The sequence below is a fragment of the Camarhynchus parvulus genome, chromosome 1 (genome assembly GCF_901933205.1).
Source record: "Camarhynchus parvulus chromosome 1, STF_HiC, whole genome shotgun sequence".
Taxonomy (NCBI): domain Eukaryota; kingdom Metazoa; phylum Chordata; class Aves; order Passeriformes; family Thraupidae; genus Camarhynchus; species Camarhynchus parvulus.
The window spans coordinates 65,654,287-65,679,939 of NC_044571.1; the positions used below are offsets into that span (position 1 = coordinate 65,654,287).

Sequence of the window (25,653 nt, forward strand, 5' to 3'; positions counted from 1 at the left end):
CGGCCACAGGGGCGGCGGCGCTGCTGGGCCCTGACCGCCGGGGGCGCCGGCGGCTCCCAGTGGCACCCGGCGGGCGGCGCGGCCGCTTCCGCGTCGCTGTCGCGGCGCGCTGGGGGCCCGCGGCTGCCGCGGGCGATGGCGCTGCCGCCGCTCCCGTCCCTGCCCCTGTCCCTGCCCGCAGCCGCGCTGGCGCTAGCGGCCCTCGCCGCCTTCCTCCTCGTCCTGGTGAGAGCCGCGCACGGCGGGCCCGGGGGCTCCGTGGCGGGGGCGGTGGGCGAGGCCGCCCGGTGCCCGCCCCCCGGTGCGGGGCAGGGGCGCTGCCCAGGGTCGCGGCCCTGCCCGGGGGTCCCGCGGTCCCGTCGCGCCCTGCAGGCGGCAGGGGCGGCCCGGGCTGGGCGGCAGAAGCCGGCAGGGCTGCGCTTGTGCGGGGGGTTGTACGGGCAAGGTGTTTCGGCAAGGCGTGGGGTGCCGTGCCTGGCAAAGGGCACCAAGACGGAGCATTTCAGCCTTTGAGTACGTGTTGGGAAATGTCCTGGTAACGCTTTCGCGTTAACCATTTGGGAAGTGGATGTGTTTCTGCGTATCCGAAGTGCCCTGCGAGATTAAGAAGGTCGACCCCCTGGAAAGCTAAATTCTGCTGCCTGTCCGCAGTGCCACGTATGCATCCTGCCCAGGGAGGTGGCGGAGGCACCGTCCCTGGAGGTGTTTAAGGAAAGAGGAGACGTGGCACTCAGTGCAGTGGTCTAATTGATACCGTGGTGCTGGAGCATCGGTGATCTCAGAGGTCTTCTTCAACCTAAGTGATTCTCTGTGTGATGTCACCAAGTAAAAGTGCTCCAGAACCCAAGTTCTACCGCTTTTTTTTTTCAGCCATGCATAAAGCAATCAGAGCCTTAGTTTTGCAAGCACATATGGCTGGCCGGTCGTGAGCCTTGCCATTGATTTCAGTGCCTTGGTGGGGGATCAGGGGTGGCGCCTGCTTATGTGCTCAAGGTTGCTTGGGGAAAGAACTTGGACCACGACTTTGGAGGCACCTGCATGCTTTGCAGTTAAAAACAGCAGCAAGCCAATGATGCTGACAGTGGTCGGAGTGGGAATAACCAAATGGCGTGAGAGGGTTTTGGTCCTGTGTGAAATTCCATATCAGTGACCCACGTCGTTACTGAAATATACTTGGTTGCCCCTGGTAGCACATTTAACAGATAGGTAAGCTTCTAACAGAATGCCTGACAACTTTTTTCATTTCTTCTTCATCACAGATTTGTATAATCGCTCATGTAACTGCCAAAACAATGCCACACGAAGATGCTGAGTGCAGGAAAGGATCTGCACCAAATTTACGTGATCCTGCTACAAGAGAACTCTCTGTCATTGTGCCTTCATACAATGAGGAAAACCGGTGTAAGATTTTTCTAGTTTTGAGGAAAAGAAGAAAATCTGTCTGTTGTTACTGTAATAATGCAGAGGTCAATTGGGTTATTAGCAGATTCTGGCAGGCCAGATTATGTATCAGATTTTGGACACAGTTTCCAGAAAACGGTCCAAGTACTTTGGATTTCAAAATTAAGGCATAGTGTAACTTGATTTCTACTGCTAAAAATAGCATGGGGCACTTGTAAGAATCCTCTTTTAATGAACCCCAGAAGAATGGCTGTTTATTGCCCCTGCAAATGCTGCAAGGCAAGAAGTAGTAAAATACTTTTTAAATTGATTTGAGAGCTTCCCACTCTTTAGAACAACAACAGCAGCTTCAGACAAGCAGGAAAAGGGATGATCTCATGAGTTTGTGTTTGACAAGGCCATAGATAGGAGTACCTGATACTGAGTGAAGGCATTTAGATGTGATAGAAATAATCAACCTCTAAAGCTGATATGGGAGTACACAAGCTGACAGCTTGCTTAAATAGATAAAGTCAGTGCTGCTTTGCAGGGTCAGTCATAAAGAATGATTTTTTTCCCTTTAAAGTTGTGTAAAGAATTATATACTTCAAAGTGAAAAGTTAGTTCCTCAGAATAAAAGTTTTTATCCTGTCTTTTTATCTTCAGTGTTCTTTCTGCATTCAGAAAGGGCAGCACTTAGAGTTGCAGCTGCTAAGCTTGGTTACTGAAGGTAGTGTTGTATGAAAGAGTTGATTTGCTCAGCCTTGCTTTGTGGCTGTTTTCAGCTTGTTTGTGCAGGTGCTTTTGGTTTTATATGCTACTAACATGACTTCCTCCACCTTTTCTCTAGTACCACTTATGATGGATGAAGCTTTGGATTATCTAGAAAATAGACAGGTATTTTCTTTTTGCATTCAAAATTCATTTTTCTGTGTATTATGCTTAACAAGTCAGTGATCTAGTCACTTTGTTATGTTAGTGTACATTAAAACAGTAGTACCTGGCCCCTTAGAAATAATGCTTCTGTCTCTTATCAGTTATTTTTGGATTGAGTGCCAGAAAGGATTTTTAAATTAAGTAAAAATTTGACATGCTACTGTAGGATGAAACGATCTTGATATGCACAAAATTTCCCCAAGACAGAGCTAAGGATTAACCATGCATTTAACTTGCTAAGCTAAGTCCTGGTTTGTTCCAGCAAGTTTCATAAGCATCTGTTCTTCATTAGGATTTGTTCTCTGGGTAAGAAGCTCATTGTGAAAAGTTTGTGGATTTTGTTTTGTTTGGGTTTTCTTAAAAGTGATGTTTTTCTAAGCTTCCATCTTCTACAGCTAAATTGATTTTTCAGTCCTAGATGGTAGCATGATGAGCCAGTGTAATGGTACCTGCATCAAATATGGCAAAATTCTGTAATTATGCCATCTTAACAAATTTACTGCATCATATTAGTATCTGTTGGCACCTGTGAATGACTGCTAGGGAGAAAAGAATAATGACATTTGAAAGACCTACTGCCTACTTAAGAAATTGCATGAAACTGATGAAATTGAAACAAAATTCATTATTTTTGCTTTTATTTTCAAGAAACAAGATCCTTCATTCACTTATGAAGTGATAGTAGTTAATGATGGTAGTAAAGATCAAACTGCAAAGGTAAGAAAAAGTAATGTCTTCCCAAGCAATCAGAGGCATGAATTTTGTTTGGATTTTTGTATATTTGTGGAATATACCAGTGGTTTATATTTATATTTTGGTACTTGAAGCAGTTGACAGTTGAAGTTCACATTTCTGAATTACCTCTGTTGTTGCATCGTGGATGGTGCATCTGCACATGAATACACATATTATTGTTTTGCAAATTCTAGTTTTCTTGATTGGCAACTGTGACAGCCATTTTCCTGCAGCTGAGGTTCTAAGAATTCTAATCCTAACTTCAAGAAATTTTGCTTGAAGTACTCTACATGTGCATAGTGATGATGTGAATACGAATTTGAGGAAGCTAAAAAGTCTTTTAAAATATCTCATTCATACTGTGATTGACAGAACAGGTGACACAGTTCTTTGCCACACCCTTTGTGAGATTGTTCATTTAAAAATCCATGTGCCAGTAGTAGTATTTTCAAAATGGTTCTGTTTTCTTCTGCTTTTGATGTATGTCACTGACAAGGAAGGCTAGCCAGCTTGTGGGGGTTTTTTCTACTGCTTGGAAGATGTTTGAGGTAGACACTAAAATGCATATTGCTTTAAGGTTGCTGGTATATATTTTTGACTGCTGTGCATTCTTTCTACCATCTCTTTCAACTGAGCATACAATGGCTGCAGGCCTCTGGACTTAAAAGGACTCAGGACAACCTTTAGAAAAAATTAGAAGAAAACTCAAGCTTTCTCTTCCCCACAACATGTACCAAAATGTTCAGATCCTTGCAGTGTGAATGGGGTTTTAGATCAATACGGATTTTTCTTCAAAACCTGAAATAGCAGCAAGACAAGTGAGAAATAGGTGGCTGTCATAGAAAATTGTATTTCTTCTATGAACTATTGGTGTTAATGGAAAAGATCTGTAATAGTATGATATAAATTGAATTAGGATTGAGTTTTTTAGAGGTGGGAGGATGGGGGTTGAGATTGCTTAGGGAAATATTCTGTTCTTATTGAACATTACTTCATTTCTTCAGTCTTTTTGTTTTGACTGTGGACTGTTTTTTATTTTCCCAAACAGACTCCAGCGAACACTGGCAATGTATTTGTGCCGACTGAAGTGGTTATAGCTCTGTGCTATTAATTTATTTTCTTTTGAAGGGTGAGCAAATGTACACTTCTCCCTTGGTTCCTGGTTTTGTTTTATGCTGGCTTTTTGTGTATCTGTCAGGTTGCAAAGGAGTACTGCAAGAAATATGGAAGTGACAAAGTGCGAGTGATATCTTTGGAAAAAAATCGAGGGAAAGGGGGAGCAGTCAGGACGGTAATTAATACTTTCATCTCCTTCTCTGTTTGAACTACCTGTGCCCAAATATGCAGAAGATAGAGCTGTGCTGATTGACATTTTGAATTCAATGCATTAACAAAATGATTAAGAGAAAACTGAGTACAGATTCTATAAATTAAAGCAAAAATATTTTTCACAGTAAGTTTATTTTAGATCGTGGTAGCAGTGTTGTCTTTCCAGAAAGATCAGTAACAAAGACTTTTTTTAAATATGAGAATTCAAGGAGGAAAAAACTGCTTGAATCTCATATTTGTGTTAGTTCTACTTAGAAACAAGCTTGCATTTATAAAAGCCAACCAAAAAAAAAAAAAAAAACCCAAAACTGTTACAGATTAAAGTTAAGCTTTTGTAGACAAAATAGAATCAAATTGGCAAACTTCACTCTTCAGGTCATGGCTGTGGTTTTTAACTTGGCTGATAAACAAGAACTCATCCAGCACAGTTTATGTTTACTGAAGCCCACTACTATCACCCACGCTCGATAATCAAAACAGCACAATTCATGCTTTCTCATAGATATTATCATAAAAAGAACATGTTCTAAATATTAAATAGCTGTTGCACATTTAGAAGGAACATTGTATTCCTATGATGCATGCCACCTTGCTTTTCTGAAAAAGGGTGGTATCATCTATGGATTGTCAGTGATGTATCTTTATCTGTATTTTCAGCTCTATCTTTAGTATGTCAGTTTATTTTTTATGAAAAATTAATAACTATCAGAAATGGAGAGAACATAATATTGGAACATATGGAACTGTTGTAAGAGATACAAATTTGAAGTTATTCCAAGAGAAGGAGAACAATTTTCTGTGTGATATACTTTTACAATGCATGATGTAGAGAGCATATGTGTACAGCTACTTCCTTGACAGGCTTTTCTAGATGCACACATGCTTGGTTGCAACAGTACTTCTGTCGCAGGCGCTGCTAATTGTTTTCCTGTTTGGAGCCCTTCAAAAATTATGAAATATTTCTCACCAAGAATGTAGCAAATTAAGCTGTGAAACCTGTGCATCACAAGTGTTTTGCAGTGATACTATGACTTGAGACTCAGTCTTAAATTAGTTTTGAGAAATAGCACTTGAATTTTCATAAAACAGTGTTAAAAAAACTCACACTGCATCCTCCTTTCCACATCGCACATGACAAAGAAAAGCCATCCCCTGCAGTGGCAACTGCTAATCACTGCTTCTTGGTGCTCCCCTCTAGAGCTGACTGTAGCAACTTGTTGCCTTTTAGATTTAGGTTTTCCTGAGAAGGATTGTTAGCCTTTCATGTTCGTGCATTGTCTGTCACTGTGGACACTCAGAGTGTGAAGTCTCTAGATGTTATTACCTTATAAATAGGTACATTACTGTTAGTAGCAGAATATTAAGACTCGCTGTGTGGAATCTGTGAGATATCACTGTCTTGTTACTACATAGGTTTTTGGAGTGTCTTGCACCTAGCTTATGACAAATAATTGATTACAAAGGTGTTGATTTTTGTATTGACTATTTTCATTGCAGGGTGTCTTTAGTTCTCGGGGCAAAACGATTCTTATGGCTGATGCAGATGGAGCTACAAAATTTGCAGATATTGAAAAAGTAGAAGAAGGTCTAAAGAATCTCCGGCCATGGCCTGTGAGTACAAATTGTCATGCTTTTACTGCAATACATGCATACTTTAATACACAAGATAGACTTCTGTAGTTGTCTTCCAATGTTTTGAGATCCAGTGGAAGATCTAGGTGTAAGTCTGAAGACCTAAGTATAAGGTTAGAAGCCTCAAGAATGGGCTGTCAGAAGGAGCTTTCACTGAGTTCTTACCTCCTTTGCATCCATTGTGCCTACTCCAAGGCAGTACAGAATGTTCTATTTGCTGTTTATCCTTCCTGCAAATTGTTTGAAGTTGTTACATTCTGTATAAATACCATGTGATGCCTACTTAGTCTTCTTTGTGAACTGTGTTTGTTTTTTTTTATCTGATGTCATCCTGTATACCTTTAAGGGTGCATCTTAATTCCACCCTCTTTTATATAGGTTTTCTTTTCTCAGGGTCCTTAGTTTAATGACAGTATTTGGAAGAACTTTTATTGTAAACCAAAATTCAAGAACCTGTGGAACAAGAACACCTCCCTGCACAGTCATTCTCTTTTGGGAGCTTGACTTGAAAGAACTGAGGTTTATTTTCTGCTTAAATGCAGATGGGTGAGGTACTTGTAGCTGGTTTCCTAGAATGCCAGAAGAGATGTGCAGCCTTACAGAGCTGCAGGGGATGTACCTGTGGAAGGGGTCACAGCCTGTGGGTGCAAGAGCTGCAAGTGCAGGACCCAGCGGGCAGCATGTGTGACCCTGACACTCTTCCCTACCAGGGCTGCAGCAGCTGCTAGTTCTCCAGCACTGGCCTCAAATAGAGTAGATTTGAGAGATTTCATGTGGGAAGTAGTGTGAGAATAGTGTTAAACCTTTTTTTTATCATGTTGATTTAATTTGAGAGTATATTTTTCGTTGATATCATGGCAGTTTATTCGTTTGAAGATACATCAGTGCAACAAGTGCTTTATTCTGTAATTGCTTCCATCATGCAATATTTAAGGAAAATGTACATTGTAACACTTAGTTCCTAGGAATGCTGCATACTTATCTGTGCTGCTAACATTTGCCATATGCATGAAGTAAACAATTTAAAGCTAAACAAGACCTGAATAAATTGAGGCAATTTGCATGCACCTTATGCAAATTGTAATAAACTTTAGATTGTCTCTTAATTGTAGAAGACTGATTTTGGGTCAAAACCGAGCAGTAGAAGAAGTGCACCTACAGGAAGCAGAAAAGTGCACTGCTTTGAAGTTTGTTTTTTTTATTTTATGGTTCTCAACACAAGATTCCACCAATTCAAATAATATTCATTTAAGAAGTAACTCTTTAATTTATATTCCTGTACAGGAAGGGATGGCTATTTCCTGTGGTTCTAGAGCTCATCTGGAGAAGGACTCAATAGCAAAGGTTTGTTTCCATTTCCTGCTGTGTACTAATAACCAAATGTTTCCATTATTTGTTTCTGCTCTACAGGTTTTGCAAGTAGATATTCAATATTTTTTAAAGAATGGAAGCTAAAAATAAGGAAAAGCATGTCATACATGCAGGATGTCCTCCATCACATACAAAGGATGTGTTCTAGATTTTAAGCACTTTGAATTCATTTTAGTTAACATTCCAATTTATGGATTTAATTTTTATAGTTAAGAATATTTCACAAGCAGAGCTTCTAAACCCTGACAGAATTGGTAACCAGTACTGGGGCTCAAAGGGAAGGCAGCTGATGAGTTCATTTTTATTGATTTCCTTCCAGTGCAAGAACTTGGCCTGCAGATCTTGAAACCTGTTTAAAATGAGTTAGAGATAATTAGCAGCCAGCTGTTTGAAGAGTACCTCTATTCATGGGAAAGTGGTTTTAAGTCCTCTGTATTACTCATAGTAAAATTTTTGAGTGTTGAACACACAGACGGTACTGTTCTATGTGTGACTCTTGTGTAGTAAACAGTGATGCAGAGGCACATGGCTTTACCCTGCAACTGATTTTCTGATGTCTTGGCACATAGTAATTGACAAAGCACAGGCATGGAACTTGTATTGCAACAGACACATTGCTGGGCTCATTTTTTAGCGTCATTGGACATGCTCTTCATGGTGAACGTTCTCAAGAGTAAGCTTTGTTTACACTGATGTTTAGTACTTGAAATTATTCTAAAATATATATACAACTACTAAAATAGTTACAGAAGTTCAAAAGAAGTTACACTGGTAATGTTCAGCCTCTTGTAGATCTGTACTTTTTTCTTCTGGTTTATCAGATAGTATTGGAGTGGTTCACTCTTCCTGAGTTCTTGCAAATACTGCTGTGTGTATATTTGCATCCTCAATGCATCCTCAAAGCATCCTCATCCTCAAAAAGAAAAAGAAACCAAAACCAAAAAAAGAACTGAACAAGAAAAAACCTTCATCATTATCAGATACTAGGAACTACTACAGGGAGATTATGTAGCTGATAAAGTGGAGCCCAGAAAAAGTGTTTCATTGCATGGTCAAGTACTGGATGAGGACAGACTTTTCTCAGTGCATTCATATTTCTTGAAGGTCTTGCAACATTAGGGAGAAGAATTGGAACAGGACTTTCATCTTTTAATACAAAAGTATAATTTTTAGGACATGTCTATCCTTTGCTTCCTGATTCTCCACATATTTCTGAATTTTTAAGAGGAATCACAAACTGGTTAGGTAGTACTGATTTGCTTGAAATGTGTAGTCCATTTCATTTCATCACCCAGTTGTTCCTAGACTGGAATAGAAAGACTACCTTTACTATAGTGGGACAAGACTATACTCTTTTATACCTACTGTATAGTGCAATAGGTATAAAAAAGTTGCAGAGCAATCTTTTAGATGTTGGGATATCACTGGCATCTGAAACAGTAGAATGAAGCTGTGATAAGCAGCTGTATTGAATTTATTAAAACCAGAATTTCACCCTTATGCTCAGTCTCAATACATGAAGAATTCTGGTCTGCCTCCAGTATTGTTAATGTCCTTTAATGAATCTATAATACTATGACTTGCATAAATAATCTTAGGATGGTAAGTATAACCCAAGACCTCCTTTTTGTGAAGTAAGTGCACAGTTTCACTGTCTGACAATCATGCAGCCTCCTAGCACTTCCCTTCTGGCCCTGGTGGGAACCTGGTGTTCTTGGTCACAGAGCCAGAAGAGCAAAAGAAGCCACACCAGATCTACCATTAACCGGGGGCAGGAGGACTTTTCAAAAGACACAAACTATGAATTTGGTTTTCCTTAAGCCAAAGGCTATTACATAATAAGCCAGACATCATCTCTTTTTTTTCAAGTGAGATTCTAAATTGTTGGCTTTAAAGGCATCTCTTATCACCCAGAGACACTTAACACTTGAGTCATTGGCTGCTAACAATTTTACATGATATATGACTTGCAGTCATAGATACAATCACTTAAAGTTAGCTTGAGAACAGCAGTGAGTTCAGAAGCAATTTTTAGATCACAGTTCTAGTTGTTGAGGAACTGTCTTGAATGAAAGCCTGAGAGGGACCTCTGCAAATCCAGACTCCACCCTCTGGAGTTCGTGGCCAAACTTATCTGTATGATTATTGTGTCAGGAACACAGGTGTAACCAATGAGTAGGCTGGGTACTTTTATCAGGAATATAAAATATATCTGTGAAAGCAAAAGAACAAAAGAGATGACTGTAACATTGCTGGAAGTATAAAATAAAATATCTTGCACAGCAGCCTTTACTTTAGACCTGGTTTTCGCGTAGTCCATTATATACTTCCAAAGAATCATGCAGATGACACTATGGCTGTTCCACTAATTATTTGAAATTCAGGTGCAGGTTCCTGCTTTACCTAGCAAGGCATAATCCAGAGTGAAAAACTGCTCTGAACTGGGGAGAGGAGAAAAAGGAACTTGGATTTCTCCTATCCTAGACTATACACATGATTGGCAAGTCTTTCCCTAGATCAAAATATTTCTCTTTCAGCCAATATTTTGTTTGTACTGTAACAATTTTTAAGTTCTGTTTTCATTCCAGTGCAAGATATAACCTGTTTACAAACTTTGAAAGGTATCACAAAACAGGATTACTGTCCTGTAAGACAGGTCTCTTCAAGCACTTCACTTATCACTCAAATAAAACCACCTGATTTCTTGCCTTTTGTCCACAGCGCTCTTACTTTCGAACTCTCCTCATGTATGGGTTCCACTTCCTGGTGTGGTTTCTCTGTGTCAAAGAAATCCGGGACACACAGTGTGGATTTAAACTTCTTACCAGACAAGCTGCCTTGCAGACTTTCTCAAATCTTCACATAGAACGCTGGTAAATTGTTCCTTTTTTGTTGGTGGTGTTTTTTTATAATTGAACATGGGTTTGAAAAAGTAATTTTAGTGTTGCAGCTACAATGAAGCATGTGATGTCTGTGTATGCATCTCAGCTGCTCAGTTTAGCCAATTGCAGCATTGCCTGCATGGCTGCTTTGATTTCTTGTTATGTTAAAGTATCCTGGTAATTGCTAGAAATTCTATGTTCTTCTTAAGATACATTGTAGGAAAGTAGTTGGGTATTTAATTTTATTCTTTATTTAACTTTATTCTCTTTTCTCAAAAGATGTATGTAACCCTAGGTAGGATACTTTGGTTTTGCCTTGTCATAGGAAATGGTAATTGATTAGGAAAGAGGAGAGGGAAAAAAAGAGGAAAAAGGCCTCAAACAACTGAAAATCCCAATAGCTCTTCTTTCTTCACCTCCAGAAGAAATTTCGAACAAACAGTTTTTCATGGTGCTGTAATTCACTCCTAATTTCTGAGTCCTCTTTCCTTTTACAGATATAAGCCATGCAAGCAGGGTAAGAAATAGAGAGCAGCTGTTATTATGATTAGGAAAGTTAAGAGTTATTAATCATATTCAAAACTCCTATCAGTGTTATTTTTTATACATTACAATTCAGTAATGCTTAACCGAAGTATTTTATGTAAAATCAATATCTGATAAGGTGTTTGTAATTGCTGAGGACTCTAAAGTGAAAACAAATGCTTATTCTTTACTTACTTTCTTGCTAAAGTGTTTTATGTGAGGAACATTGACAAATATCTTTAATTTCAGAAAATTGAATATTATTGTTTTTTAAATTACTTTAGAGCTTCTTTAGTTATAATTTAACTACAACAGTTCCCAAATGTGAGTGATACAGCCTTGGCTGTTATTATGGGACTGAAGCACTGTTTTCACACAAATACCATAATTTCTGTAGATTTTCAATCCCACAATTCTTGCTAAAAAGGATAGTTTATTTAGGTGTAATCAAACTTCTTCAAACTATTGTCTTCATTCAAGAAAATCTCTCATGGGTTTCTGTTTGCTTGACAGGGAACAGAGCTGCTGAACAACATTCCCAAACTCAAACAGGATTGTGTACAATCCTACATTCCTAGTCAATTCCAATGTGTATAGTTTTAGGCTGAGCTCTGACAGCTGTAGTGCCCCTCCAGACTTTTGCAGTTGCAAAGGTCATGTTTGGGCACATGAATCTTGTGTGGAACAGAGAGCTATGGTTGCATTGAACTGGGCAGTCAACAGTCAGAAAATCACTTTGCCACCTGAGTGGGATGCTTATTGCCCTAAATGAGACTATGGCTGAGCCAGAAGTAGGATTTGTGCTGCTACCTCCAAACCCAGTCTTGAGCTATAAAGCTCTGTAAATTTCACATACAGCATTTTCTAAGCACTAATAATAAGTGGTTAAACTCATGTGCGAGGCCCAGAAGTGCACGTCTCAAAATTGCCTTATTTAACTTCATTTTGTAAATTAAGCACTTCAAGGAGAAAACTGAAAGAAGTAAATGAGGATAATCAGTTTCAGCTTAAAAATTCAATCTTAAATTTTATTCTTTTTTAAAATGAAGGATTTTTTTGTAATTGGATTTATTGGTTATATGAAGTGTTTTCTAGATAGAAACAAGCTTTCTTCTGCACTTCAGTTATCTAGAACCAAAAGAATGAAAGAGTAAAAACAATTGTGCTGTACCTCATTATCCAGGAATAGAAGCAATGAAAAAGGGATATTGCTAACATTTTATAGTAATTATAGCATTGGTGTGGAACATACCAGATCTTCATGTCTTAGTTCATTGAGCCTTTTATGTGCCTCTAGAAGATGAGCCTTCTGTTCTTACTCTTTTATCTACAGTAATCCATAAACTAATCCCTTGTATGTTTTATTATTTATCTGAAATGTGCTAGTTAGTGATGAAGAATGCTTGTTTTGTGTGTCAAGAAAAGAACAACTCAAGTTCTTCCAAGAAAGAGCCTCTTCAGATAATTATAAGTCAGAAATTGCCTAAAACAGCTATAGATTTTTTGGGTCTTTTAAAATTTGGTTTATTTCTGTACAAACTGGCAATGTATTTTCTGGTTTCATGCTCATCTCTCGATCAACAGTCTCTGTGTTTACCCACCTTCTTTTTTATATTTATTGGCTAATTTAAACCTAATCTGACAGAACAGTAGAGATTTCAAGATCAAAAGCTTTGTCAAGGTTTGTGGAAAATTAAACCCACTTAGGGGAGAGAAACTCAGATTATTGCCACAGCTGAAGAAAAAACCCTATAGTAAGGTCTCAAAAGTTACTTTTCTGCTCCACAGCTAGTCATTTAGCATCTGTAAGTGGAAGATAGCATGTCAGTGCACAAATCAAGTATTGTCCCTTTCCCAGTTAATATTCAAAAGATCTGAAAATAAACTGGGAGATGGGGAGATATAAGTATGTGGGGAGAGTGCATATATTCAGGGAAATGATAGTCCTAAGTGAAATGTCAGCATTGCGCAAACAGTTGGGATAATTGTAATTGGAAATTATATAGTGACATCAAACATTCATCCCATAGCATTAGATTTCTTTGTATGTAAGTGTGTAAGAATCTGAAATAGCTCAATGCTGGAAACTTCTTTTTAAGCAAATCGGATATCTTTCCATTGCATAACGTGTAAAATGGAAAATACAAACTGGTTAGACATTGTGCCATAGAGGTTCTGTACATATCATGAGTATGGAGACAGAAGAATAAGAAATAGTAGTTGGAATTGTACTTCTGCTGACCTGGAACAATGTGGCCCCAGCTGGATCACAAAGCAACTTGTTCATGCTGAAACCATCAGCAAGGGGTAGCAGAGGAAACACTCTCTTGGTACTGGATAACAGGCTCTGAAATCTGGATTTATTTTTGCTTCTACGTCACTGCACTGAGGCTACTTGACATCCAAGGAAATGGACATTTGATTCTCATTGAATCTTAAAATCCCACAAGTGGGGTGCAGGTCTGTTAGGTACTTGAAGGAGTGTTCAGTTCTGTGTGGTCAGTGCTCAGATGTTCAGGGAATAACATAGGAGGGTGCTGGATTTAATAGGATAAAAGCCATCTGAGTTTAGCACCCTGGTCCTTGAGCCTGCTGAAGGCTCCCCAGCTGGTGCACTGGAACATGTTGTGAGCTGCTGAAGGGAATTTCTGCACAAACCAAGTTGTCTGTCCTGTCTGCTCAAGCTTAGTCAAGCTTGGATTTGTGGGAGTACTACAGTGCTAGGTGAATGCTTATTAAAAATACTTAGACTAAAATTGACGCATAACATGTTTACTCATGAAGTTAATACAGAAGTACTATAAAATCAGCTATCTAATAATTCCCACCTGCTTAGACCCTCAGTTCTTAATGCTTTCACCATGCTTTTTCCATTCCAGTGGACATTGATGTGAACATCGCCTCTTTAACATTAAAAATACTAGAAAACTGACCAGATTTTTCTTCTTGCTGCACTGAATTTGATTTATAGATCCTTACATTTAAGAAATCTTGAAACTGAACCATACAAGGAAAAATACAGTTTTATTATTATGGCAATAAGGATCACGTAACACTTCTTAAAGAGAGACCAAATATTTCCTAGAATATTTTTTTAATCTAACCCTAAATTTTAGAAGGCATTTGAAAATTAATAGATACTACAAACTGTTTATATATTCGATAGTTACATCCTAAACTGGCTTTTTTTGGTGAGTGTTCTCATTGTCTTTTTTGTTTAACTATCCTTTAGCTGTGTATATATGAATATAAACGAAACATTCTTGAAATTTACTTTCTAAATAGCAAAGTTTTGACATTAGTTTGAAATGAAAGCAACCTTTTGAACAGAAAGCATATGCTTTGTGTTTTAGATTCTGAATTTGATTACACAGCTAATCTGTTTTTCAGAAACGGATGGAGCAGATTTTTTAATTTAAGACTTAAAAGAAAATTAAAAGAGATATTATAAAAACATAACAGAGACAGTTGGAATTAGTCACTTCAGGCTATAAAAGAAGATCTAGTTCTGCATCTACAGTCTTGACCTAAAAAATGTAACTGTTCTTGTTAAATTTTGATGCACAGGAGAAATACTGGAAAATTAAATGGTCCCGCTGGCTGAGTTTTCCTATCCTAAATTTGATCATTGATTTCTTCTGACAACAAAAAAAAAAGATAAATTTTCTTCCAGCCAGAAAATGTCTATCCGTAGGAGAACTAGGCATAGCAATTACAGTCCTACCTTTATGATGAAAGGAGGGGAAATTCAAAATGTAGTTCTAGTCCTGGTTTGATGGACATATTTTTGTAAAGTGGCAATTTATGATGGCATTGTACAAGTCAGCAGATCAATTAAGAGATCAAATTGTTGCTATTACTTTTATCTATAAAAATTGCCTTGTGCACTGAGCAAGGCATGCTGTTTCACATTTTAAACTGTGGAAGAAACTGGTTTAAAAAATGGTTAAAAAAATGGTTCTCCAGTTTGTCACTAATCTCTGAATATGAGTTGCTATACAAAAGTTACAGAAAAATAAGCATTCATATTGTTGCAGGGATTTTTCCCCACTTTTGTGCTATTCTAGACTAACACAAGCAGTGGAATGAATTGTTTTTTTCCTGGTTTTGTGCATGGCAAGTAGAATTGTTTATGAGTGTCTAGTCGACGCAAAAATATTTTTGCTGTTTTAACTCTGTCTGTTTCGTCTTTTAAAAAGTCCTGCTCTTGGCTGACATGTGGACTTTCAGAAGCCCAAGTTCAGCTAGGGCAGTTCTGGCAGTCTAGCCCACTTGGCATCTTGTTTCATGGTTGGACCTCTTTGACCATTTGCTGTTTTCTTTGCCTTTAAGAGTTTCTTGGAAAAACATATCTTGGATGTACAAAACTCGTAAATTCCAGTTAGAACATTATAGCTGAAGGCCTGATTTTGTTTTTTGAAACACTATACTGGACCAGAGGAAGAAAGAGTCCTAGTGCAATTTTAAAATACAGAATAATTTTTAAGGATAGATATTTTAAAAGCTCAAGCATCTTAAGGATTCAGTTTAAAAAGACTGAATTCAATTAAACGCCTACCAACTTGGTTTTCGGATGAATTTTAGCCAGCATTGTCTTAAATTGTAACTTAACCAAAACACAACCACATGGAGAATTTTTTCTTTAGTTTACAATATATATTTGTGGTAATTAGGATGTCATGGAGCTACTATTAGAAATACATGGGGAAATCGTTCACATCATAGATTTTTGGCTATCTAACTCTGGATACTTAGATTGGAATCTGAATTCTTTCAGGCTGGAGCCAAGTTTGGGTGTTCTGAGCTGTGTGTCCCCCTCCCAAGAGGCAGCAGAATTAAGTACATGGTGTGAATAATATCTTGCTGTTTCTGGGAGCGGTTCTGTCACAGTTTAACTGCTCACAAATGGCACATGAATTGCATTTACAGTTCATCCACGGGTGTGGCTTTGATCTCCTCTAGGGTAGGCTCTATTTAACACACCCAAGTTCTGTATGGTTCTCCTGTATCATCTGGATGTGGTGGTCTGCAGTGTGCCTGTACTGCCGTCAGTGTATTGAGCACACTGCACTCTGTATTCCCTGACTAACCATTCTGGCATACTGAAAGGTGGTGGGGAAAAGGGATGAAAAATGATAGCCCAGTGATATTCTACTGAAGTCGTTCTCCTTTCAGCTTTGAATAGGTTGTGGTTTTTTTAATTTCAGGATATGTTCACTGTTACCCAAATGGCAACCACATGTAACAATATTAGTGTTCAACCTGATTAATTCGTGTGCTTTTAATCTCTTACTTCGAGCCCTGTAGTTCACAGAACTATTTAATGTTGTTGTTCTGTGATGTATGTGCTGACATTCCAGTAATCAGTTGTCCACAGGAATTACTGCAAATAACTATTAGTTCACTAGGCTAATAGTTTATGTAATACTTTTAGAACAGCTCATGCAGTCTAATTCATCAGACAATTATTCTGCGTCTCTTAAAATTTTTAGTCATTTAAGTAAGTCTTACAAAATTAGATTTAGTCTTAATACACGATTCATAAACATTCAAAGGTGAATACATTGGGTTTTTAGCTTACAAATGTAAATGTCAGCAAAAAATTAAATGCTACCTCTTCAGTAGAAGAGACCGTGGAGTGATTAATAAAATAATATTCAACCCTCATGTAAAGGCAGCAGTGAAATGACAGGGCTGCTTGGAGCAGATTTAGTTCACTGAGGTAAAAAAATAATTTATTCTTCTAACTTTTTTGGTGACAGTGAGAAGGCCTGTGTCCTAATCAAAATCAGATTTGCAAAGCAGCTCTAAATTCCCTATACACAATAGCTGTAGCCTCTGTAGATAACATCTGTCTGTGCTGCCTTTGCTTGTTTTAATGCTGTCCCATGTGGAATCAGTGGCTCTCCTGTCATGTACACAGAGAGCATGAGTCCAGATCTGTGCGTGTGCCTGTGATTCCATCAGCAAGGCAGCCTGCTGTGGTCTGCACTTCAGGGGGAACCTACTTGTGTGTGTCAGACCTACGTGCACATTTCAGAGTGGACTGCTGCTGTTGTTGCATTTATTAATAGTTTTACAGAAATGCACCTCTTAAAAGGAGAAGGTGGCTTAAAGTAGAAGGAAATAACATCTGAACTTTGCAAGCAACCTGCTAAAGTGTGTCTTCTGCCTGCTCTTGATCACTTGGTCCCTTTCCATCTTTTCTCTAGTGTTAAATGGAATTACCAAAGACATGAATTCAAGCAACTCTTTAAGCATGAATTAATAATTTTGGGGGTTTTTTATTGCATACATTTCCTCCAGTGGCAAAATATTTTCTTTCACTTCAAAAGAAAACTGTCTTTGATTCAGCAACGAGAACTTAAGGCAAATTATCAGAATCTTCTTAATTGTGATTTGTGTTCAACCCTGTCAGTAGTAGCTACTGGCAGTTTCATATGCTGATTTCTAAGCAAGCATTATAAGCTGCCAAACTACTTGTTGCATATCAAAAGTCTGGTGTTTCAGAGCCAGAAGGCCTACTTGAGAATGCACTTACAGGAATGAAAGACACAGACAATTCTCTATGCCGAGAACTGAGGGGATTAAGGTGCATTCTGGACAAAGTGAATAGGAAGGAGCACCTTACACAGCAGGATCACTGCTTCAATTCATTTTGCCGTACAACCTGCAAAAAATTGAGCCAAAAAAAACCCACGTCTCTCTCAAGAGGGGTTTTGTGTTGTGCATTAAGTGGTCACCAAACTGTTGTTTGGATTCGGTTGTGCATGGTAACATAAATAATTTCTCACTTCTGTGCTGCTGCCTTGAGTTCCTTGACTGAGAAAATAAAAGGAGCACCCACCAGATCAGCATAAAGCCACAGCAGGTAGATGTCCTCTTTGATGAAACTACTAGAGATGTGGAGTGACACTGTGCATTTGACTGCTTGGTCTTCATGGTCTTCAAAAATGTTAAAATTGTGATTGTGACAGAAGGAAAAGCAAGAAGTGGGCTGAACACAGAGTGATCTATACCTTCAAATACAGGACACAGTGAAGTATTGTTATTGTTGTCTGTATTTTGGCTGTGTTGTGAGATGTTTAATCAAGAAAATTAATTTCCCATCCATGTGTATCTGACCCATAGAGCATTGGTATCAACTGCATAAATGAACAGTCATTTAATTAACATTTCCACTGTCTTTCATCTGGGAGTATGTGTGATTATATTTAATGGTATTTCCTGTTCTTCTTCAGGGCATTTGACGTGGAACTTCTTTATATAGCCCAGCGCTTGAAAATACCTATAGCAGAAGTTGCTGTCAACTGGACTGAAATAGAAGGTGGGGAGATAGTTCATGTTCTTACAAGATTCCTGACATGTCAATCCAGAATAACAGATCCAAGGTTATTGCACTATTTACCTGGTTTTGATAGCACACAGCCTTCTTTCCGTACTGAATTTTGTGTCCTTGCCAGCCTATTGCTATGGCTTGGTATAGAAAGCGTAGGTGAAGGGGTAACATGGCAGAGAAACTCTGCAGTCCCACTGGAGACAAAAGGAATTACAGTGCTAGGACAAAATACTATTTCGGCATGTCTTCTTGCTGTAATGTGTTAATAAATCAGTGCAATTTTCAAACACTGTGCAGGGAGTCTGACCATCATCGCTTACTGATTAAATTCCATTTCGCTGTATCTTGCTTTCCAAAATTCTCGGCTACTAAGGCTTCCTCTAGAGCACCATGTCTTCTTAAGATGTGATATTTTTTCAGACCTGTAGGGAGGTCTCTGCCACTAAGTTACTGGGAAGTATAGCTCCTTGCATATTTCTTCAGTGCAGAACCAGCTTAAGAGGTACTGCTTGCTTCAGCTCACTTCCCCCCCATCAAATGCGGTTCCTCTGGTTTTTTTGCCCTTTTCGTGCAGAACCCCTGGACAAGAGAAATTATAATGAATTGTAGTAATGATGAAAGGTGCAAGCAGAGAATGTCCTGAGCCAACTTTTCTAAAAATGTTTTCTTTCAGTGCAGTTCCATGTGTACATTGCACCCAGCACAAATATTAACAGAGATGGTAGAAGGCTTGGTTTTGTAGTGTGGGTTCCTTGCCTTGCCTCAAGATAGGTACCTTTGTATTATTGTTGAAAGACAAGCTGGTGGTCCTCTTCTCCAAAGTTGCTAGATAAGTAATTTGCTTAGCTATTGGCATTCAGGTTCCTATTTACTTGAACAAAGCCTTGTCATGGGGAGCAGTGCGCATCTTGTCATATACATGGAATTACTGTGCTGCTTGCAAACTAGAGTGTTTCACTTATGGCATAATGTAATACTATAATGCAATTGCTTTCAAAATATATATTTTTTATTAATGTTAAGATCTAGGTTGTGGGGCTGAGTATGCTGAGAATGCAGAGGTTTGTGACTGCTTAAATGTGAGTCTTGCCGGTGCTCATTTTTTTCCTAACAATGTCATTCTGATTTTCTTCTTCATTAATCACAGGTTCTAAGTTAGTTCCCTTTTGGAGCTGGCTGCAGATGGGCAGGGATCTTCTTTTTATACGACTGCGATATATGACTGGTGCCTGGAAGCTTGAAGCAAAAAAATGTAATTAGGTTATTTACATTTTCCAAATATATTATTATGCTTAATGGAACACAAGAACAGTTTCAATCAAGTGAAGTGGTGGTGAAAGCTGAGGTAATTCTTCCTTGTTCCTCTGTATGTCTCATTTTTGCAGCATGTATGTGTTTTATAAGATTGTTAGCAGAGAATTTCTACATTTTGAAAAAAGAAAGCATTTCCAAAAAGATTTTCTTACGTGGTAATCAGGTTTTTATTTTATTAAATAGTAGCTTTAACATTTCTTATAAATTCATTCAAATAAATATATCTGCTTTTGTCTCGTAATCCATCTGGAATCTCCTTATAAAAAGAGGCACTCTGTTCGACATAGTGCAATGTTCTGTTGTGAATGACCGCAGCCATTTGTTTCTGTTATATCTGGAAATGTTAGGACATATTGCAACTTGGAATTATCATTCATGGTTCACACTGATGCATGTTTAGATTCAATGTTATGGGAAACATTCATGGATTTTACTGAGTTATAACAGTAATGTTCATAAAGTTGTTCTCAGGACTTCCAGTAGTCCCTTGACATTCCAAATGTTTTTGTCTGAAGCTGAAATAATTTTCCTGAGATGCAACTGCAGATCTTTTCCAGACTGTAGAAGGTCCAAGAGAAAGCACATTTAATTTTAAAATGTCTTTTATAAATGTGTTTTGCCCATACATACTTAGTAGTGCATGCTCAAGGCTAGGAGTCCTTGACATCTACAGATCTGTAGTGAAAAGGCTATGGAAAGCTCAGAGTATGCGAAAGTGAGACCCAGTGTACACTGGGGACCTGTGCATTAGTAATGCCAGTCTGATGTTGTCATGCTTCAAATGAAATCAGAGACAGAGGGAGGGTCTTGACTCTTTCATACAAATGTCACACTGCATTACAGTACAGTAACAGTTTCATTTGTGCTTTCAAAGTAGCTGTGAATTGCCAACAAACTAAGCCAATCTGTCTTCCTGAAACTTGTACAAATTTGAAGAGCTTTAAAAAATGAACAGTGTATGGTTGTACTTTCACATATTAATTCACTGGTGATTTTTCTTATTCTTTCTGTAATACTGACTTGAGTATTGCTTCTGTTAGGATTACCTCAGTTTTCTATAAAGTGCTGGAATAAATTCTCAAAAAATATATTCAGTTTGACTTCACAGGCTTTGTTCTCTTACCTTATCCAGATACATGTCTGTCACCTCTGCAGAATCAATCATGACTCCTCATTGCCATTACTAGAATAAAATACCAGCTCCTCAGGACACCAGCTACAGTGTGGATTCACAGAATCAGACAATATTCTGAGTTGGAAGGGACCTATAATGGTTGCTTCTATAGGTGTAGCCTGATGCATTCCCTTGTAGTGGGGATAAGAGCTGAACTGGAATAAAAGAAGGAGCCATCTGGGATGGAAGGAGAATGGGGAGAAATAGAAATGGAGCATGATCTGGGGCTGAGGTTGAAAGCCAGAGTGAAATGGAAGATTTACTTTAGCTGAGAAAGTTGGTTGCCTTGGCCTTCTGTCACTCATGTAGCTGTCAGAAGTCTTCTGGGTATCATACTCATCTCCTAGGCAGTTATTTGCAGATTAGGAAATACAAGACACACAGGTGGTACCGGGAGACCAGGACTCACCACACACATGCTCTAAAAAAGCATCTTTTAGACTCACAGTTTCATTTAGATTTTTGCTCTGCTCTCCTGTGTGTTCCTTCAGGCCCAGCACACCTCAATTGTTGCACAGTGATCCCAGAATCAGGGAAATATTCTCCTGGGTTCCGTTTCAGAAGCAGATGTACTGTTTAATGGCACAGAGGCATAAAGAGGAGTATTCCTGCTCCCTCTCTACACCTGTTCTGATGCTGCTTAGAGTCTCCCTGGAGCCAGTTCAGCTCGCTAGAATGGCAGGATCCCATCTTCTACATGTCTGCATTTTTTTTTCCTTTCTTCTGAGATAGTTTTCTACCATTTCAGTGATCTAAAATGACTCCCTCCATGGTCTAGCAGGCAGAGGGTGCAGCAGCAAAAGGAGAGCTGCCCCTTTGGTGGCTGTGAACATGCCACAAGTTTGTAGACTGACTTGTCACCTGGAGGCTAGTAGTACCCTGTCCAAAGGCAGGAAAAGTAAATTAAAATTCCTCCTTTTTTAAGCCTATACAAGACCTGAGGTCTTGTTGAATTCTCATAATGAGACCTTGAATTACTGTGTTCCATCAAGAAAGATTTGACTCTGGCTCTTGACGTGTTCCAGAGACCCCACTTGGTTTTACTAAGTGGTACAACATGAAATGGGAGGTTTGAGTAGAATGTTTCAGTCATTCCTAGTAGAAGAGCTGATTGATTCACATTTGATGCAGGCCTGCTTAATTGCAGAGACTGTAGAGAACTAAGTGCCTCAGACATAAACAAAGAACCTCCCTGATCACTAAGGCTGTCATTCAGACCAGTGCTCTGCCTAACTTGTCCTCATGCTTCTCTTTGTAGAGTTGCAGGGATACATTTATTTGTATTCCAGTGGAGTCTTAACTTTTACTATTTCTTCCTAGCCTTGCATTTGCAGGGGTGACCTGCAGGAGGTGAAAGTCTTCTATATAACTCACTGTCCTGACCCAGATCTCCAAAGACTCAAAGTAGTCTCACAGACTGTGAAGGAAAATAAAAACAAATAGAGAAAATCTACATGGTAATTCTGCAATGTTCCTACCAACATCAATGTCTGCGTAGGCAGTGCTTTTATAAATGTAGATTTCAATTTTAAAAAAGAAAACATTTTTATATCTCTGCATAAAAACCTTACTTTTCTGCACCACTTTACTAACGAGATTTTTTCAAAAGGCAACAATTTTAAAGTCCTCTTTGAAAAACACATAAAAAAGAAAAAAGCAAGTTACTGGAAAATGTTCAGTAGTTTATATGAGTTTTCTTTACTATTTTTTATCACAACCCAAAGCACTAGCCATGCAATATCCCTTGATACACACTTAGCTTTTATCCTTACAAGCTATTTTTTTGAACTCACGTTTTAAATATTAATTGGAAAAACAGTAAAAATCCTTCATTTTACTCTCAGGCATGTCTGTGGATGTGCAATATGTTTTCTGTGACAGCTCAAAGTTCACTGTTGAGAAGTATAAGCAGACAAACATAGAAGATGGCACCAGTTTGTTCTGCAGAATTGTGTTCAGTAATACATCAATTTGCAATTCTCGAAGCTTGTGTGCAGACCCTTCCACCACCACCAATGTCCTGGTCATGGGAAATAAAATTATAGCAATGTGTATAAGTACAGTTTGTATTTCCAAGCCACAGAATAGTACCAGCCAGTATTTAACTTGAATTCTTTGCTAATGTTTAAGGCTCTGGAGACCTATCCATAATTATTTATGTACCTATTGTCCAAGTGTTCCTTGAGTTCACAGGCATAATGCTGACTGCAAACTAAAAATAGTCAAAACGAAGAGACAGTCAAAGACAGAAGGCTGCGATGAAATTTCTGTATCTTAGTGTTTATTACTTAAAATAACATCTAACCTTATTTATGATCTGTGTGTGTTTCTTAGGGATGCAGTGGCATGTCTGTAATAGCTCAAGGGGCATGAATTAAAGTAGTATTCCAGCACTGCTGAAGGCTGCACCCTGCCAGCTGGACTATAAGTTATCTACCTCTATGGGATAGAGATTCAGAGGTTAAGAATGGGATGATACCAAGTCATACCTATTGCTTTATCCAACAGCACATAAGGAAGTCTTGAGCACACAAGCCCAAGGGGTCATTGAGGCTCAGGGGAGAAGCTACAGACAAACCTTTGTTTCTTACTAGGAAAGAAATTATATTTTCATATGACCAAGCATTAGTAATAGTTGTGAGATCATAGCTGAGAGGGGTGTGCTAGAATATGATTTCATTTAAGAGATCCATCAGAAAAGAAAGGGCTAACTAACCTCCATTTCCCTCAGTGTTTTTTAATCTACTTAATGTTTCGTTCATGGATCTGTTCAACTGCCCTGGCTGCATAATTAGATATTTCTCTGGTGTAAAAAAGGAACAAACAAAACCAGTCCAGTCCTGTTTGCTGGGCTTAGTCTTCTTAGTACCAGAACACTCTTTGGTGTTCAAGAAACAGCTGCAAATGAAACAAACATCCTTCCAAAATAGCTTAGCCACAGGTGATCCTTCTTACCTACGTGAGCTTAACTCCCTCCTCAGGTATATCACATCAGTCAGGCTCTGCTTTCCTTGGTTCTTCATGCTCTGCTGTCAAGATCACTTTCCTCCATTGGATTTTCATCAATTTGTTGTTTTAGCAGAACAAACTTCAATATCTAGACTGAATCCAAGCCTTTGTTGCTGGCACATTCTATGCAATATTCTTGAAGGATGAGGTGACATGAACTCTGGCATTCCCATCTGGTTTTTGCCATGTTTTGGTGTTTTATCTGGGGTTATTCTGGAGCTATGTAAAGATCCCGTTACAAAACAAAGAGAAATATTGAGTGTTAGCTTTTGGACTGGAGATCAGAAGAGGTACTTGAACCACAGGATGATGAAGAATCATGGAGTTCTGCAAACAGTTTTGGCAAATTCACTTTGCCTCATCTCTGTAAAGCAGCCTTCCACATGTGGGACTAATCCTTATCTTCCTATCTTTGTAGAGTAGAGAAAGGTTTAGCTAATTATGTCAAGGACAGGCTTCACCCTTTAGCCACGCTACAGCCTTAGTTGCACAGCACAGGCTGTCATAAACAACCCACTGCATACTCTCAGTCATCTGTTGTCAAACTAGGAAAAGGGTCAAAACCACAAGGAATTTGTAACTCTTTTTGGCTGACTTGGTCTGCCGTTTAAGGTCTCAACAACAGAACTGCTGATAACTTCCATATCTTGCTGCCAAAAAAACCAAAACTATATCCATGGCCATCTTCCTGTTTTTAAGCCAAGTCATACATTTTGGAAGTGGTAATCAACTGTGTCAGCTCTTCCTCTGGTTGTTTTACAAGTCTGGCTAGGTTCTGTCCTGGTAGAAGGTTTTGCGGTAATGAAAGATGAAACACAGATGAGATTAGAACGACCTTTACTGGTTTTCAATCAAAGAGTAAAAGTCTGATCTCACAAAAATGTTTTCTGATGTTATGTCTAATTTTACTATTCTTGACAATTTATTTTCTCAATAAAATGCTTCATAAGAACAGGAACAGAATGAAATATAGCCCATTTTCTGCAAGGGGACTAGAGAAAGGACAAACACAAAAATTATTCTCATAAAGGAGACAGCAAGCAATTTCATTCCAGTATTTGCTAGAAAGCTAGAAAAAGAGAATGGTTGATTACACAAGAATATATTCGATTGAAGCAACTTCTTCATGCATTACTCATGTTTTCATGTATTGCCTCAATTTCCATGACACCTCTGAAATTCTTGCACCCACATTCATATCTGCATATAGTAATCCCATGGCAGAAGAAATCTGGACCTTTTCAGTTCACTAATCAAACAAATTAATTACTGAAAAAGTCTGTTTACCAAAATGAATAAATAGAGCTAGACAACTTAATAGAGCCATTCATCTTTAAGTATTAAACAAAGAGTAAGGAATGCTGTGATTTGTCAGATCCTACAGAAATACTGCAGACTGGAGATGTTACTCACCATCTTGTCTACATGTGTAACGTTTGTCTTTCACATACTTGCCAGCGCCTTCCTAAGCTTCATGAGAACCAGGGAAGAGCTAACTTCATATCCTGGACATTCCCCTTTCCACAGAGTAGAAGAGAATCATGATAAAGCAGGGTCGCTGCTCAGGTACCCCTGAACAATCATTCAGAGGCGAGAGAATGGGGTTTTATCTTACACTGAGAAGACTGAAGGTAGGAAAATTCAGTGTAAGGCCCACTCCATTCCCTGAAACCATGGATGCTCTGCCTCCAGTACTGAAAGGTTTTGGAGAAAGTAGTGAGGGAAGAGTGTTCTTGCTGTGTGCACCCTTGCCCATCACAAAGGAATTTCAGGAGTGCCTTGAACAGACCTGCGTGGTTACAAGAATCTAATTTCACATGTAATGATTTCTCTGGGTTGTAAAATAATGAAGTATTCTTTCTATTCCTGGCTTCTCCTTATTTACTCAAGATTATACAGTAAATCAGTCTACCCCTAATCTAGAAGATGGGCATGATAATTTAATTACCTTCAAAAAACCTCTGCTGAATTTTCCAATGGTAGGACAAAAGATTTTAATATGTTGGAACAGAAGCTCCTCACTGTGA

The 25,653-nt window shown here is 38.6% G+C and overlaps 1 protein-coding gene across 1 annotated transcript; it reads left to right on the top strand.

Moving 5' to 3' along the window:
* Positions 1-78: 78 nt before the first annotated feature.
* Positions 79-20,531, top strand: ALG5 (ALG5 dolichyl-phosphate beta-glucosyltransferase). Its single transcript, XM_030953471.1, has 10 exons — positions 79-225; positions 1,260-1,401; positions 2,231-2,277; positions 2,965-3,033; positions 4,250-4,342; positions 5,878-5,991; positions 7,297-7,356; positions 10,105-10,256; positions 18,032-18,117; positions 19,277-20,531. Exons 1-10 carry the CDS (start codon positions 136-138, stop codon positions 19,387-19,389), a joined length of 966 nt encoding a protein of 321 aa, XP_030809331.1. The 5' UTR covers positions 79-135; the 3' UTR covers positions 19,390-20,531.
* The last annotated feature ends 5,122 nt before the right edge of the window (positions 20,532-25,653 follow it).